The sequence below is a fragment of the Saccopteryx bilineata genome, chromosome 4 (genome assembly GCF_036850765.1).
Source record: "Saccopteryx bilineata isolate mSacBil1 chromosome 4, mSacBil1_pri_phased_curated, whole genome shotgun sequence".
Taxonomy (NCBI): Eukaryota; Metazoa; Chordata; class Mammalia; order Chiroptera; family Emballonuridae; genus Saccopteryx; species Saccopteryx bilineata.
Genome location: NC_089493.1, coordinates 87,344,441 through 87,361,019, shown reverse-complemented (window position 1 = coordinate 87,361,019; position 16,579 = coordinate 87,344,441). Strand labels below are relative to the sequence as shown.

Here is a 16,579-nt window from a genome sequence, read left to right as displayed (position 1 = left end):
GGGAGGAAAACATGGATCCCCAGACATTCCACCATGCCTGTGGGGAAAGGGGTGAATGGCTAGCCAGGTGCAGGGAGAGAAAAGCCAAAATAAACCTTTTCTTATAGCAATGAGCCATTTGCGGGCATTTGTCCCCATGGAAACTACCTCTCCTATGTAAATGCATGTGGTTAATACGTCTGACTCTGGACAGAGAGATGGCAGATAAACACTAGAAAATATAGGAATGTCTTTAATATGTAAAGAGATATCTTTCTACCATTGTGTTGACTTGTAAATGATGTATGGCTTGCAAATTGAACATGGTCCTATCATGTTAAAGGACATATGACTATAACCAATAGTGGTAAAGGGCACCTAATTACAATTTTTGCTTCTATACTTCCCAGCTTGCAAAGCTATAAAAACTAAGTAGAACAAAGGGCTGGCGTGCTCTCCCTCAGATTTCTGTCGGAGTTGCCGCCGCTTGGCCAAGCTAGACAATAAAGCTTTGGTGTGTAATCGACGGATTTTGTTCGTGTTTTCAATGTTTCGAGTCCCTCCGGATTAGGATTAACATACCCAGGGGTTGAGCTCTGGTTTTTCCCGGGAAGTAAAATTAAGCATCCAAAGTATCTGGATCCCACCGAATTAAAAACCCTTCTTGGGCACAAGAGTACCAATGGATGAGGAAGAAATGGTCCCGTGTGTTCATTTCCACCCTTGGCTCAGTGCAGCTCCAGTTGCATTACTCTTAAACATCTATTAACATGATAGCTTCATAATTAGAAAGGCTAACTGCCAAGCATTTTAAATAGAAAACAGGGTACTACTTGTCTTTAATTGCTTGTGCAAAGGGGTCAGTGGCTTTTAAAATTTCTTTTCTCTTACTTTAATTAAAGAACCATCTCTAAAAATACCATCTGAGTGGCTTCAAGATAAAAAGGAAAAAGTGCATTCCAGGCACACACTAAGTAACTGCAATACAGATGGACTTGGGGGGGGGGGGGGGTAGGATTAAGAACTGATGGAAGTTATCAGTACCTCAAAGTATGCCGGTACCTAGCGTCTTCCCTCTGCTTATGCTGAGCTGCAAGAGTTCTACTTTCAGCAGAGACCACCCTCAGTGTCCTGACAGACTGAGTCAGAGGTTCCTAATCTGCAGACTTGATGTTTGATCCTCAAAGGTCAAGTGCCATCACATGTCCCCGTCTTCATCCTCTTCCACACTCCCTGGATAAGGCTGCAGAGCTAGGCACCCAAGGCACAGGACTGGTTGGCAATGTCCTACATTGTCTCAAAGATACGGGGAAAAGTGGGAAGAGAGTGACTAATGTTAACTGAGCACATACATCAGTGGTTCTCAAAGTGTGCGCTAGGGCACACTGGTGCAACCTAGAAGATTTCCAGGTGTGTCCTATGGTATTACAAAGAAATATGTGCCTCTTGGGGACCAAAAAACCAACAGGGCTTTTGGAATTTAGATTTTTGGGGTACAGAGGTGTGGGGAATTGGCTGTAAGCTGACAGTATGCCCAACCCCCCACCTCACTTGCCTGATTAGGTAACAAAAGGCTGTCAAGCTGTGGTGCTGGATTGTTTACACTACCCCCCATGTTCCCCGGAAAGACTGGAGGCAAGTTTCTTCTATCCTTTGTTTGGTGTAAAGTTAAGATGATATGCATGGTGGGGGTTTTCTGCACTCAACACAATTAAGAGTAAAAAGAGAGGAATTCTTCAGTGTATTGACGAGGAAATGAGAGATTGCCTTTCAAATGTATGCCCAAACATTGAAGAAATCACTAGGACACATCAGGCTCATGTTTCTCATAAACAGAAGAATGAAAAAACAACACATTCGTGCCAGGATATGCCGAATTTACTAAATCTTACTAAGAATGTATCTATATATATAAAAAGATAACTTTTTTGTCGTTTATTTTTTCACCCCTTTTTTACGAATTCTAAAAAGCATAACTCAAAAAATGTAAACATAAAAATGTCTTTTAATGTCAGAATAAATTTAACTTTGTCATATTTATTTTGTTTAATTACCAAAAAAGCACACTTGGATTTTATATTTCTTTAATATTTGACTTAATTATTATAACATATTTCTCAGAAATTTGTAGATAGTGCGCCTATAATTATTTGTAGGATTTTAAATGCACCTCAACATCAAAAATTTGAGAACTACTGACCTAGAATCTAGATATTTTTATACACATTACCTCTTTAACAAACAAATCTTTTCCTTATTTTGTACTTAAAGAAAACTGGGGCTTAGAGAGGTATAAAACCAGTCCAAGGTCAATCCAAACACTGATGAATAAATTAGGTTACAATGTGAGCCAGGTCCGAGTGAGTCAAAGGCCTGTTTTAAGGCATCACGCTGTCTCCTCATCATTAAAGGCTTCATTTTATTGTATATGGGAGTAGAAATGGCCCATTTCTCCCAGAACCTAGCGAAACATCTCAACCTCTATCATCACACCAATGAGAGACCTGACAATGTTTAGATCTTCTCATTCATTTGCCCAAATCAATGGAACTATTTATTTTCAACTGCTGGTAATAAACTTTCTTAACTCAGCATTTTGTGGAAAAAAGTCTAAATACTGAAATGCATCATTGCACATTCATTCTCTAGGCAGGCATCTTTTCGGCTGTTTTTAAAAATAGATTCCAAATCATTGCATATTCAGATTTGAAAAACAGGAGGGAGAGCAATGGGAACATGCAAGTGAAATGGTCACATGGCTAGAGAACCTGTATGTAGTAGTCCTAAATTAAATAGAAAACTCAAAAATTTACGAAACAATCACTCCTGTGGGCTGGACAGAAAAGGATAAACAAAGCACTACCTCAGGGCTGCAGCTTGGACTCCGCCTCCACCCCCCACTGTACCGTGGCTGAGGCTACCTGACAGTGTCCTCACTGTTTCACAGTTGATCTCTTTAAGTTCCTGTAAAAATTCTACAGTTAACAGCAACTCAGCAGACTTTCCAGTGATTAAATAATTTAAAATAATTCATTTGCCACCACTGTAATCCTTTAAGAATATTCTTTGACATAAGCAAAGGACCCACCTTCTAGTTAAATTTTCTTTTGAGTCTGATAGGAAATCAAGCATCAAAGAAAAAGGTATGGTGACCCAACTAGACAGTGATTTATAGTGTTTGTGAAACGCTTTACTTAATGAGAAAGTAGCATGAAAGTATGCTGCTTTTGGTTGCAGGTGTCATGATTCATATCCTCTCCATGGCAGAGAGAAAAATCAGTCTTTTCCAGGAAAGATAGTAATAATATGGTAAAGCTCCTTTCCCTCTTGCTTAGCCTGATTCCACAGATTCACTAAGGACAACAATTAGGTGAGTGCTAGTCCTCAGACAGATGCCTACAACACCTGCTTCAAATTCTTATAATCAGAGAAATTATGCAACAGACTACCTGGCTCAATCCTCACTGAAAACTACCACAGCTGTGTCCTAGTCCAGCGTCCTTGGTGCTTCACTCCGCTCATCGTCCCCTCACTCATCCCACATTCACACAAGCATGCGGATGCGGTATGACACACCGGAGGAAAGTGGACCTTGTCCACTGCAGCCTGGTACAGTTGAGCAAACGCTAGTAACTCAGAAATACTGCACCATTGAGGTGACTTTCTGGGGTTAATTTCCTAAAGTTACAGCCTTCCTTCAATGCGTCAGGATCAGAAGCATTTCAATGGCTGCGTTCTTTGGACCTGGTCAAGCCCAGTACAAGTACATGCACTACAGGAAATACTCTGGGGAAATGCCCCTCTCAGCCTCTCTAGCAGAAGTCAAAATGGGGGAAGAGAGAACTAGTGGGCAGTTTCTTCCTCCCAAAGTATACATATTCATCTCTTTTCTGGCCACCATGCACAGGGACCTTATAAGCAGGGGTCCTTGTCAGAAAACATTAGTCATGCTCAGTTAACTCTGCCATCAGATATTATCATTCTACCTCTCACTCATGTGAGGACAGCACAGTGCCTCCGAACTAGGTAGTGTTTATGGATCTGGGACTTTGCAGAAATGCAAATTCAAATTTAATAGGTCTACGGTAGAGAGAGCCCAAATGTCTGAATGTCTAACAACCTTCAATGGACACCATTGCCTCTGATTTGCAAACCACACTTGAGAAGCTTGTCTTGGCATCTTTGCTCTCTCAAATCTGGAGCACATTTTACCTTAAGGTCTCCTTGTGGCTGGTTGTCTACCCAAAGAGCTGAACGGGGCAGAAAAGTCAGAGCCTCTGCATGCAGTGGGAGAATTCTATTCTGAACAAAGGACAAGCTCCCCGATTCTCACTGCCCAGACTCTGGGTCTTTCTTGTTTAGCTGAATGACAAATCCTGCTCAGCCTCACCAGCCTTACCCGACGCCCCTCTGCCAGCAACTCAAACATTCTAAGCACCTACTGACGTACAGATTCTTGGGCCTTGACCCTGAGATTCTGATCCTTTAGGTCTGGAGTGGTCCCAGGAAGAAACAGACACCATGGCCGGTTCTGAAACATTATGAAATTTGGGGAAAGGAAATACAGTGTGTCGTAAAGTCATGGTGCACTTTTGACCAGTCACAGGAAAGCAACAAGACGATAGAAATGTGAAATCTGCACCAAATAAAAGGAAAACTCTCCCAGTTTCATACCTATTCAGTGCAGTTCGATGTGGACTCACACACAGATTTTTTAGGGCTCCTTAGGTAGCTATCCCGTATAGCCTCTACAGACTCGTCACTGACTGATGGCCTATCAGAGCGGGTTTCTCCACCAAACTGCCAGTTTCCTTCAACTGCTTATCCCACCGAGTAATGATATTCCTATGTGGTGGAGCTTCGTTATAAATGCGCCGATATTCACACTGCACTTTGGTCACGGATTCGAATTTAGCAAGCCACAGAATACACTGAACTTTCCTCTGTACCGTCCACATCTCGACTGGCATGGCCGTGGGCTGCTCCGCTGTATACACGGTGTTCCGTCATCATCTGCGCATGCGCACATGCTGCCACATCATCCTACAGAAGCTGGGAGGGTTTTCCTTTTATTTGGTGCAGATGTCACATTTCTATTGTCTTTTGTTGCTTTCTTGTGACCGGTCAAAAGTGCACCATGACTTTACGGACATACTTTACATGAAACCTCTGTGATGGATTTGAGAATCTGTATACTATGGCTGTTAATGCCTTTATATTGAGGAATAAAGGTTAAAAAACAACAAGAGATTTGGCACATTCAGGGTGGTATGGCCATAGACATCCTACAAATATCTCTAATGAATATAGATGCAAAAATCCTAAACAAAATACTAGCAAAACGAACACAACAACGTATTAAAAAAATAGGACATCACGATCAAGTGGGATTCATTACAGAGGAGCACGAGGATGGTTCAACATATGGAAATAGGTCGACATAATACACCACATCAACAAAGAACAAAAGTCATATGATCCTATCAATAGATGCAGAAAAGGCATTCAAGAAGATACAACATCCCTTTATGTTTATAACACTCAATAAAATAGGTATAGTGGGAAAGTACCTCAATATAATAAAGGTCATATATGACAAGCCATCAGCTAGAATATTAAATGGTGAAAATATGAAGGCTTTTTCTTTAAAATCAGAAACAAGACAAGGCTGTCTACTCTCTCCACTTTTATTCAACATGATCCTGGAAGTTTTAGCCAGAGTGATCAGGCAAGAGAAAGAAATAAAAGGCATTAATATTTGGAGAGAAGTAAAGGTATCACTTTTTGCAGATGACATGATCCTGTACATAGAAAACCCCAAAGACTCCACTAAAAAACTATTAGAAACAATAAACCAATACAGTAAAGTTGCAGGATAAAAAATCAATATACAAAAGTCTATTGCCTTCCTATATGCCAACAATAAAATTTCAGAAAATGAACTCAAAAACACAGTTCCTTTTACAATTGCAAAAAAAAAGGAAAAAAAGAAATAAAATACCTAGTAATAAACTGAACAAAACAAAGGATGTGAAGGACCTATATACTGAAAACTACAAAACACTGTTGAAAGAAATTGAAAAAGACACAAAGAAATGAAAAAATATTCCACATTCATGGACTGGAAGAATCAACATAGTTAAAATGACCATATTACCCAAAGCAATATACAAATTTAATGTAATCCCCATCAAAAATCCCAATGTCATTTTTTTAAAGAAATGGAACAAAAAAATTGCCAGGTTTGTATGGAACCATAAAAAACTCCGAATAGCCAAAAGGAATCCTGAGTGAGGAGAATAAAGCTGGAGGGATCACATTACCTGACTTCAAATTATACTACAGAGCCATGATAATCAACACAGCATGGTATTGGCAGAAAAACAGACATACAGACCAATGGAACAGAATTAAGAGCCCAGAAATAAAACCACCTGTATACGGACAACTCGTCTTCAACAAAGGAACGAAAAATATGCAATGGAAAAAAGAAAGCCTCTTCAGTAAATGGTGCTGGAAAAACTGGAAAGTCACATGCAAAAGAATGAAACTTGACTACAGTTTGTCCTCTTGCACTAAAATTAATTCAAAATGGATCAAAGACCTAAATACAAGATCTGAAACAATAAATTACATAGAAGAAAACATAGGACTAAATTCATGGACCTTGGCCATAGAGAACAATTTATGAATTTGACCCCAAAGTCAAGGGACGTAAAGGCAAAAATAAATGGGACTGTATCAAACTAAAAAGCTGGCACAGCAAAAGAAACTGACAACAAAACAAATAGCCAACCAAATGGGAAATGATATTTGCAAACAACAGCTCTGATAAGAGGTTAATATCCAAAACATATAAAGAACTCACAAAGCTCAGTAACAAATGAGCAAACAATCCAATTAAAAGTGGGGAGAGAAACTGAATACTTCTCCCAAGAGGACATACAAATGGCCCCAACAGATATATGAAAACATGCTCATCTTCGCTATTAGAGAAATGAAAATCAAAACTACAGTGAGATAGCACCTCACACCTGTTAGATTGGCTATTATCAACAAGACAGATAATAACAAGTGTTAGAGAGGCTGTGGAGAAAAAGGAACATTCATTCACTGCTGGAGGGAATGTAAACTAGTACAGCCATTAAGAAAGAAAGTATGGGCCCTGGCTGGCTGGCTCAATGGTAGAGCGTTGGCCTGGTGTGCAGGAGTCCCGGGTTCAATTCCCGGCCAGGGCACATAGGAGAGGCGCCCATCTGCTTCTCCACCCCTTCCCCTCTCCTTCCTCTCTGTTTCCCTTCCCCTCCTGCAGCCAAGGCTCCCCTGGAGCAAAGTTGGCCCAGGCGCTGGGGATGGCTCTATGGCCTCAGCCTCAGGTGCTAGAATGGTTCTGGTTGCAACAGAGTGATGCCCCAGATGGGCACAGCATCGCCCCCTGGTGGGCATGCCAGGTGGATCCTGGTCGGGTGCATGAGGGAGTCTGTCTGACTGCCTCCCCGTTTCCAGCTTCAGAAAAATACAAAAAAAAAAAAAAAAGTATGGTAGTTCCTCAAAAAATTAAGAATAGAACTACCACATGACCCAGCAATTACTCTACTGGGTATCTATCTACTTCCCAAACTCAAAAACACTGGTATGTAAAGACACATGCAGCCCCATGTTCATCGCAGCATTATTCACAGTGGACAAGACATGGAAACAACCAAAGTGCCCTTAGATAGAGGACTGGATAAAGAAGATGTGATACATATATACTATGAAACACTACTCAGCCATAAGAAATGATGACCTACTGCCATTTATGACAACATGGATGGACCTTGAGAACATTATACTGAGTGAAATAAGTAAATCAGAAAACAGAAAAAGCTAAGAACTATATGATTTCACACAGAGGTGGGATATAAAACTGAGACTCATGGACATAAAAATGTAGTAGTTACCGGGGGAGGGAGATTTAGGGAAGGAGGGAGAGGAAGAGACTAAAGAGGGACAAATATACGGTGACGGAAAAGGATCTGACTTTGGGTGATGGGTATACAACACAATCAACAGTTCAAATGCTACAGAAATGATCACCTGAAACCTATGTAATCTTATTAATCAATGTCACCTCATTAAATTTAACTTTCTAAATAAAAGAAAAAAGAAAAAAGACAAGTTGAGCATCTGATACCATGATAGAGGAAACTATTTCCTCCCCAATTTTATCACTTGCTTAGGGACATTTATGGGTACTTCCAGTGATAGTCTTTTTCTTTATAGATGTTCACTAAAAAACCAAGTATGTCTCACATATTCTACAGAAAATTCTTTTAATGTAGGTATGATTAAAAATGCACTCAGTTAATGAGAAAAAATATCAAAGGATTACTTACCCTTCTAACTGAACAAATGAAATGAGTTGTTTACACACACAATTAAAAAAAATATATAGCCAAGAAGAACAAACACTGATTACCAGTTAACAAAAATAAAAACTGAACATTAATTGTTACCTTTATATTGGCAGAGCAAATATAAAATACAAAAAGTAATTTTACTTTGACTTTACAAATGAAACGTCCTCCCTAAGAAAGGCCGCTGTTTGACTATTTGGTTTTCTCTGGGGCAGGTGTGGCATCCTGAGGGGGCTCAGCCTCTGCTGGTACGGCCTCAGGTCCCACCCTCCACTGCAGTGGTCAGCTCGGGGACAGCAGAGACGGCTTCTGGACTGGAATCAGCTCTTGTCTGACCGGGGCTGGTCTCAGTCTGAGAGGCTAATGCTTCTTGAGTGCAGCTGATATCTGTTAGACCAGGTACGTCAGCTTGAGCAGGTGTGCCCTCTTCTTCTGTTTCCAGTTCTGTTTCCTGACTTGGAAATTCCTCACCTTCTTCTACCATTGCAGGTGGCAGCTGTAATAAAGTCTAATAAAAAAAAAAAAGAAAAGACCAATATGAACTAACTCAAATGAAAAGACATTGGCTTATAAAATTAAACTCGCACACCTACGTTACCTTCCTAATAAACAGGGTTCACTCTGGGGTTCTCCAGACACTGCTGGACATCTTATATCACAGCTGAAACAACTCTGACAAGAATGGCCTAGGTTTTCCTGACTCCAAGAACATGCCAACTGAGATATTACAAATAATGATCAACTACTTATTAAATATTTAGAAAGGAAAGTAATATAAAACCTATTAGATTTTTTAGCCAAAGAAGGTGCTGTCATATTTCTGGAAAAACTGGTTGATTAGGACTGTCTGACACACCAGCTCGAGAAGGGCCAACTTCAATCAAGGGGCCCTTCCCTGTTGGGGGTAGGGAGGAGCCAAGCCTGAGAAAGCTGTGGCAGGGAGGGCGCAGGAGGACACACGAAGTCTGTCCCCTCAGATGCTGGAGCAGCTCTGTATGGTTGCTTGGAAGAGGTGGAGAGGGATCAGTAAAAAATGAGTGGGATTAGCAGGAGGCATGAGGAAACTTTTGGGGATAATAAATACATTCATTATCTTCATAGTGATGATGGTTTCACAGGTATATACATATAGTCAGAGCATATCAAATTGAATACTTTAAACGTGGAATTTATAATACGCTAAATTATACCTACATGAAGATGTTTTGAAAGTATGAATATTACATGAATAATAACAACCCACTTTGGTTTAGTTTGTTTTCATAAGGAATCAGTATGTATTTAAAGATTTATTCGGAGGTGTAGGGGATTACAGTCAATGCTGTTGTGATAATGTTGCACAGTGACAGATAATTAGTGGTTTGATCACACTGTAAAATATAAAAATGCCAAATCACTCTACTGTACACTTGAAACTAATGTAACTAATATAATATTATGTACTGGCTACTTAAATTAGAAGGAAAGATTCTTTCCGAAGCAGATGTCAGTTGGAGACCCTCACCTGGTGGTAGTGGTGTGTGGTCTGTATCAGATGCATATACATGCTGTACACGAAGTTCGCCATCTGGGGCATGTTCTTTATGACCTGGATTTCATGGGCTGGTCTCTCCCCGTTCTAGAAGAAGGCAAAAAGGAAGTAAATATATAGTGAAGAACACTAAAAGCTAGCACTACAACAGAAGCCCATGTCTCTATTTTATGTGTAAGCACTATTAGGTTTTAGGACATAAAGATGTAAGTGTGAGAGTCCAGTAAAGAATAAAGAGAGTGATCAATCTAAATTTAGAAAATGTAGAGATTAGGAGGGAGCTAAAAGTCACTAGCTTTTAATACAGCTTCAAGCTGGTATATAAAATATGAGCTATGGTAGGAGAAAAAGAGATAAGTAACCATTTGAACAGAGAGAAAATCAACATTGTCTAAAGAAAGGTCTCTAATACTGTATATACTCCAAAGACAATTCTCAAGATTATTCACAAAGAAAACATTAAAATTATTATTCCTATTTATGTTCTTTTATCTTTATTATATGCAGATTAAGTGTCTGCTTGTCGCCGATAGCTTATTGGTTGCTTGCGTAACTGTACTAGCCAATGGGGTGAAGTTGCCACGGCTGAACGCAAATTGAGCAGGTCAGGGGGAAGGTGAACATTTGTTTGCATTGGCAATCATCTGCTTTTGAAACAATTTAAGGCTGAACGCAAATTGAGCGTGTCAGGGGGAAGGTGAACATTTGTTTGCATTGGCAATCATCTGTTTTACATAAAAACTATGTCTTAACGTAATTTCTTTTAAGAATGCCTTCTAGAAAATACAGCACTGAAGAGGACAGAAAAGGAGCTAAAGCTGCACAAAAATGGCTTTCTCGACAAAAAGAAACCACTGAGCAGAGAAAGACAAGGCTTGCTTCAGTCGCAGAGCAAATGCGTCTTTCTCGGCAAAATGAGACAGATGAGCATAGAGAAACAAGGCTTGCCTCAGATGCAAGACAAAAAAGCCTGTCTCGACAAAATGAGTCCTTTGAACAAAGGCAGGAGAGAAATGCAAAAAACCGACAGAGTAATGCTGACCAAAACGCAAAAAGGATTAAAAGAGTTTCAAACGGAGAAACTTTAATTTTTGAGCATTCCTCTGGTGACATGAATATTAAATGTGAACACTATCAGTCCTTAAACTTCAAGTTAGAAACTAATCGATTTGACCGTGGCAAGAAAGGATTTTCTCAATGTTGCAAGTATGGAAACATTGTAGTTCCACTAATTGAGAATTATCCACCACTCTTGAATAAATTATTGACTAATCAGCATCCAAATAGCAAACAGTATGGATAGCATTCGATCCATTAATAGTTTGTTTGCTTTTGCGTCCATGGGAAACAAACCAATTGACTTGCCTGGGCCAGGACTTTATTGCTTTCGACTTCATGGTCAAGTTTACCATCAAACTGGAATTTTGCATCCTCCAATTGAAAAATAATGTCATAATAGCTAAGTCTTTGATTGGCTCCTCTAAAGGTGAAATACATGTCATTCCAAGAATTGATTTGGCTCCATCTCAAACAGGGTTGCCGTTTCAATTGAGACATAGACAATTTCCTGTAAAACTTGCCTTTGCTATGACCATCAATAAGTCTCAGGGCCAAACGCTTAAGCATGTTGGCATTTTTTTTACCTGAGCCTGCATTTGGACACGGTCAACTTTATGTTGCCTGTTCAAGAGTTCGTGAAAGAACGGACATAAAATTAAAAATAATTGATGGTCCTCTGCAAGGCGAGCTTAAAAATGATGGAAAGATCTACACAAGAAATGTTGTGTACAAAGAGATCTTTGACATGTGAATTAACATTTTATTATTTAAATCACCTTTATTTATTGAGCTAGCCGTGACTCTTAAGAGATGTACCGCCAGTGGTTTCCTTCATTGCACTCTACTTTAAGCAATTAAGCAAGTAGAAGGGGGAAACCCCATGGGGCACTAAGCAAAGGGGCGTCCTCGCCGCCTGCCCTGGGTAATTCAGTTTGAATTAGCAGACACCTTTGCACAAATCATTTTAATTACAATTCATAATATCTAGAACAAAGGTCATTTCGTATGACCGCCGGGCTTTCTAGTAAGATATAAGAAGCTAATATTTATAATTAGAAGCTAACAATATCTAGCCTGTCAGTCATGAAGGTGAATATTCAAAGGAATTTTTACTAACAAAGTATACAGTCAAAAATGTTGGCAAACAGTAGCCTAAAGTGTAAACTTTGGGCCCTTGTGGGTGGCTCAGTGTTGTCCCGGCACGCCGAGGTTGTAGGTTTAATCCCTAGTGAGGGAGCATACAAAATGCAATCAATGAGGACACAACCAAATGAAACAGCTAAGTGGAATGGTGAGTTGATGCTTCTCTCTCTGTTTCTCTCTCAGATCAATGGGGGGAAAAGTGTAAACTTTGTGGTATCTACCAGAACCATCTGGGGGAGAAGTCAAGGCACACAGGCCTAGACCCTAGCCCAGGGGTCGGGAACCTATGGCTCGTGAGCCAGATTTGGCTCTTTTGATAGCTGCATCTGGCTCGCAGACAAGTCTTTAATAAAAAAAATAATAACATTAAAAATATAAAACATTCTCATGTATTACAATCCATTCATTTCCTACCGCTCATGTTCATGGTTGCAGGTGGGTGGAGCCAATCACAGCTGTCCTCCGGGACAACACCAAATTTTTATTGGATAATGTGTAACGTACACGGGTAGTTGTATGGCTCTCACGGAATTACATTTTAAAATATGTGGCATTCATGGCTCTCTCAGCCAAAAAGGTTCCCGACCCCTGCCCTAGCCCCTCTGAGACAGAGTAAGTTGATTAAAATGGAGTCACTTCTGAGAAACAATGCCAACCTGAGAAACAATGCCCTACAGTGCAGGTGAAGTAAACAAAGAAAATACAAAATTTGCACTTCTTCTTAAACTGGATTAGAATGAAGACGAACAAGTTTCCTATTTATAATTATAAGATGCTTATAAAGTCTCACCCATTCTTACCATAGAAACAATTTAGAAAACCATAAAGGTAAAAAACTTCTAAAAATAAAAAGAATTTGGACCCTGGCCAGTTGGCTCAGTGGTAGAGCATTGGCCTGGCATGTGGAAGTCCTGGGTTCGATTCCTGGTTGGGACACACAGGAGATGCAACCATCTGCTTCTCCATTCCTCCCCCTCTTGCTTCTCTCTCTCTTTCTCACTCTCTCTTCCCCTCCTATAGCTATAACTCAATTGGAGTGAGTTGGCCTCAGATATTTAGGATGGCTCCATGGCCTCCCGCCAGGTGCTAAGAAGAGCTTGGTTATTGAGTAACAGAGGAACGCCCCAGATGGGCAGAGCATTGCCCCATAATGGGCTTGCTAGGTGGATCCTGGTCGGGGCAAATGTGAGAGTCTGTCTCCCTGCCTCCCGTACTCTCAATGAATGAATAAAAAGAGAAAAAGAAAAATAATTTTACCATAAAGTGATAAATTATTTAAAGCACATAAAGTCAAAAATACTTAGTACATTAAATAGCATTTCCTAGGATTAAGCAGGAGGGTAGGATTGCATGTAAGCAGGTATTCTTTTGATAATGGTCACTCTCTGCCACGGTCACATCTGTGTGCAAAGCCTGCCATGCTGTTACAACTATAAAATACTGCCTTTAAAACATGAAGTGGGTTTTATTTTGTTTGCCTATTTTCTGGTGACTCTGCTGGGAACAGCCTCTTCCAGGATGCAGTGCTAGCTGGTGAGCCCTCCCTGCCCCCACTGTCTCCTGAGCAGAGGCCGGGGGATGCTCTCTGCCCGCAGCCCCCAGGCTCTAGCGCATGGTGCTGTGCAATGCACCAGCTTCTCAGTCTTCTGTTCCCTGGGACCGCCTGAGCTGCATCCAAGTTTCTCCAGGTGTGTCCCTGCAGCCCTTGGAAATGACGCAACTGGGGAGTCTGTTAAACCTGAAAACACAGAGGCTCTGCCCCAGACCTCTTGTCAGGAATCTCCCTGTTTCATCATCAGCCTACAAGAGACTGAGAACCTCAACACCCCAGGAGTGTGTCCAGAATTCAGACTGACATTCAAGGCTTCACATGACCCCATCCCATCACAGCTCCCCACCTTTTCCTCCTATTTCTCTACAGCCACATAACAAAAAAAGTGCTTAGCATTATTATAAAACAAACAAGAAATTAATCTTGTTTCCTTTTCAGGAGACAGAAGTGTACTGTGAACATTTAAAACTTTTATTTAAATTCCAATGGATCTCTAAGATATTTCATTAAATGAAAAAGCAAAGTCCAAGTTTATATAGTATGCTTTTATGTAAGAAAATAAACAGGTATCTGCGCCTTTGTGCAAAAGGAATATATGAAGAATGAACCAGAAACTAAAGAGATTGTTTACTTATAGGGGAGGGAGCAGGGGGAAGAGGAAATGGAGGGGAAAGGGTTCGAGAAGGAAGGAGGGATGGGAAAACGGTAGCAGGGATGAATGAGGAGGGAATGATATACATGAGTTTGATTCTTTTCATGGCCGAGCTCACGACTCAATTTACTCATGTGTCAAACCGAATTTCCCCACTTAAATTAATGGGAATGCAATTAATCTATTCCAGTTCCCAAAAACCCAGGGATACAACCATCTGCTTGGTTGGGCTTGCTAGGTGGTTTTGGTTTATGAATTTTTGGTTTATATGCTTTCAAATAAGAGAATGTACTTTATAAATAATAAATACATATATATACATAATAAGAGAAAATGTAAAGAAATAACTGGTTTATGAAGAGTATTTACCTTCAAGGTCAGGTGAAGATGCTGGCAGAGGGGAGGAGACATTATTAGCATAACAATGGCCCTTCCCAAGCAGGAAGGTAATTAGCAATTTCACAGACAGCTGCCCAGTGCTATTTTTAACAATAAAGTGAGCAAACTCAGAAAATACAAATTTTACGAGCTCATTTGCCCAACAATCATCATTTTCTTCACGGACTTTTGGCTTTTTTGCCACACTTTCCTTGCTTTCACTTAATAGGCCGTCTTAACAAAAACTTTTCCATGGAAGTTTGTTTCTTCCTCCCTCTCAGAACATTCAGCAAGCTATCTAGTGGAGGGTGGTGGAAGCACGTGATTCAAATATCCGCTCATGACTTAAAGCAAAATATTCCATGAGTGACTGCTCGTCTCTCAAATTGCTCGTGATTTAAAGTGCTTGTGTGTCAAGGTACCACTGTATCTTTTTGTGAAGTATATGTGCTGTTTCCTCCCACATTTTCCCAGAATGTAAGCTTCTTAAGGCTTCCCCAAGAGCTAAACCATTTATTACTATTATCAAATATATAATCAGTTAAGTTCTCCTAAGAAAGCCAAAGAGAGGTAGTACAGTACGATACCAGGGGTCAGCCTGCCTGAGGTTTAAAATCTTGGATTGTTGTTAGATGCATGACCAAACTACTTCTCTCTCAATTCCTTCATGCATAAAATTGGGTTAATAAGAAAACCTACTGAACAGGGGTGTTGCTGAGATGAAAAGAGATAATGAATATAAAGAACTAATTGCTTGATACATGCTTAGTACTCATAAATGTTGGCATATACTATTTTATATAGAAAGTTCAATTTAATTCCTTAATGAAAGCAATACTCTAAACCAGACTAGATGATTTTTTTGATGATGTTCCTTGCCTACGTGATCATCTATAAGAGAATGCAGCTCTATACAATGAAAAAAGAAGTCCTACCTTTCTACTGGTTGGGAAAGGTTCTGTTGGAATTATATGCAAATGAAGTGGGCGGGCTGTGAGCTGGCTGAAAGCAGGAGTTAGTTCAAAACAGTTTTGGAAGAGGGATACTCTGGCGAAGATATAAAGTCCAAGTCTGGCTCGAGACATGGCCACCACTAAGCGCCGAACATCCCTTTGGGAAACAAAATTAATTAACATACATCAGGATTAATAACATATTTATGTAGCTTTTTCTTTTTCTTATATATTCCACTCAATATTATTAAGGTGTGTCAAGCAAAAAGTTTCTTCAAAACTTAACAGAGTTAAATATTAAGTTAATCAATATTATGTGACTAGTAAACCAAGTACAAAGTTAATGCTTTATTACTAATCTCTATGTTGGTTGGTTTGGGAGGCAGGAGGACTCACGGATATAAAAGATCTGTGTTGCTATATTGGTATTATGGTATAGTTCAGTGCCAGTCACCACTAGGCAGTCAGACTGAACCAGCGCTTCCTCCGCTCTTCACATACAAAATTCCCAGGCTCTTCAAAGTCAAATTCTACTTCCTAGATAACTCTCACCAAACTATTTTATTCTTATTTGTAATAATTATAAATAAAAACATACAGAATTATGATATGCCATAACATAACATAACACCATGTCTTATTCATATTTACTCTAGTACTTAGGCTCAATGCCTGACCTAAGTAATCAATGTTCACATAAACAAAAATAAAATTGGCTAAATTGAATGATGTAACTATATATGTAACTATCTAATAAATTGTGTCAATTTTCTTTATCTCTTAGAGGGGATATGTTTTCAAAACTTTGAATCAAATAAATTTATAAAAGGAGGGCTATATATTAATTATATTGGTATGTGTTTTAGTAAAAAATAATATTGGTTTCAAATAAAGAGGACAGTTTGTTTTCTTGAGATGTTCTTAAATGGCAAA

At 39.7% G+C, this 16,579-nt stretch overlaps 1 protein-coding gene across 1 annotated transcript in view; it reads right to left on the bottom strand.

The window, feature by feature from the left end:
- Positions 1 to 1,966: 1,966 nt before the first annotated feature.
- The window catches only part of AQR (aquarius intron-binding spliceosomal factor), a 117,380-nt gene continuing 102,767 nt past the window's right edge, over positions 1,967 to 16,579 (bottom strand). The window contains exons 33-35 of the mRNA XM_066277202.1: positions 15,629 to 15,803; positions 9,883 to 9,996; positions 1,967 to 8,886 (exon numbers count right to left, since the gene is read on the bottom strand). Of these exons, the coding sequence (XP_066133299.1) occupies positions 8,635 to 8,886; positions 9,883 to 9,996; positions 15,629 to 15,803 (541 nt within the window). The 3' untranslated portion in view covers positions 1,967 to 8,634. The remainder of the gene's footprint in view (positions 8,887 to 9,882; positions 9,997 to 15,628; positions 15,804 to 16,579) is intronic.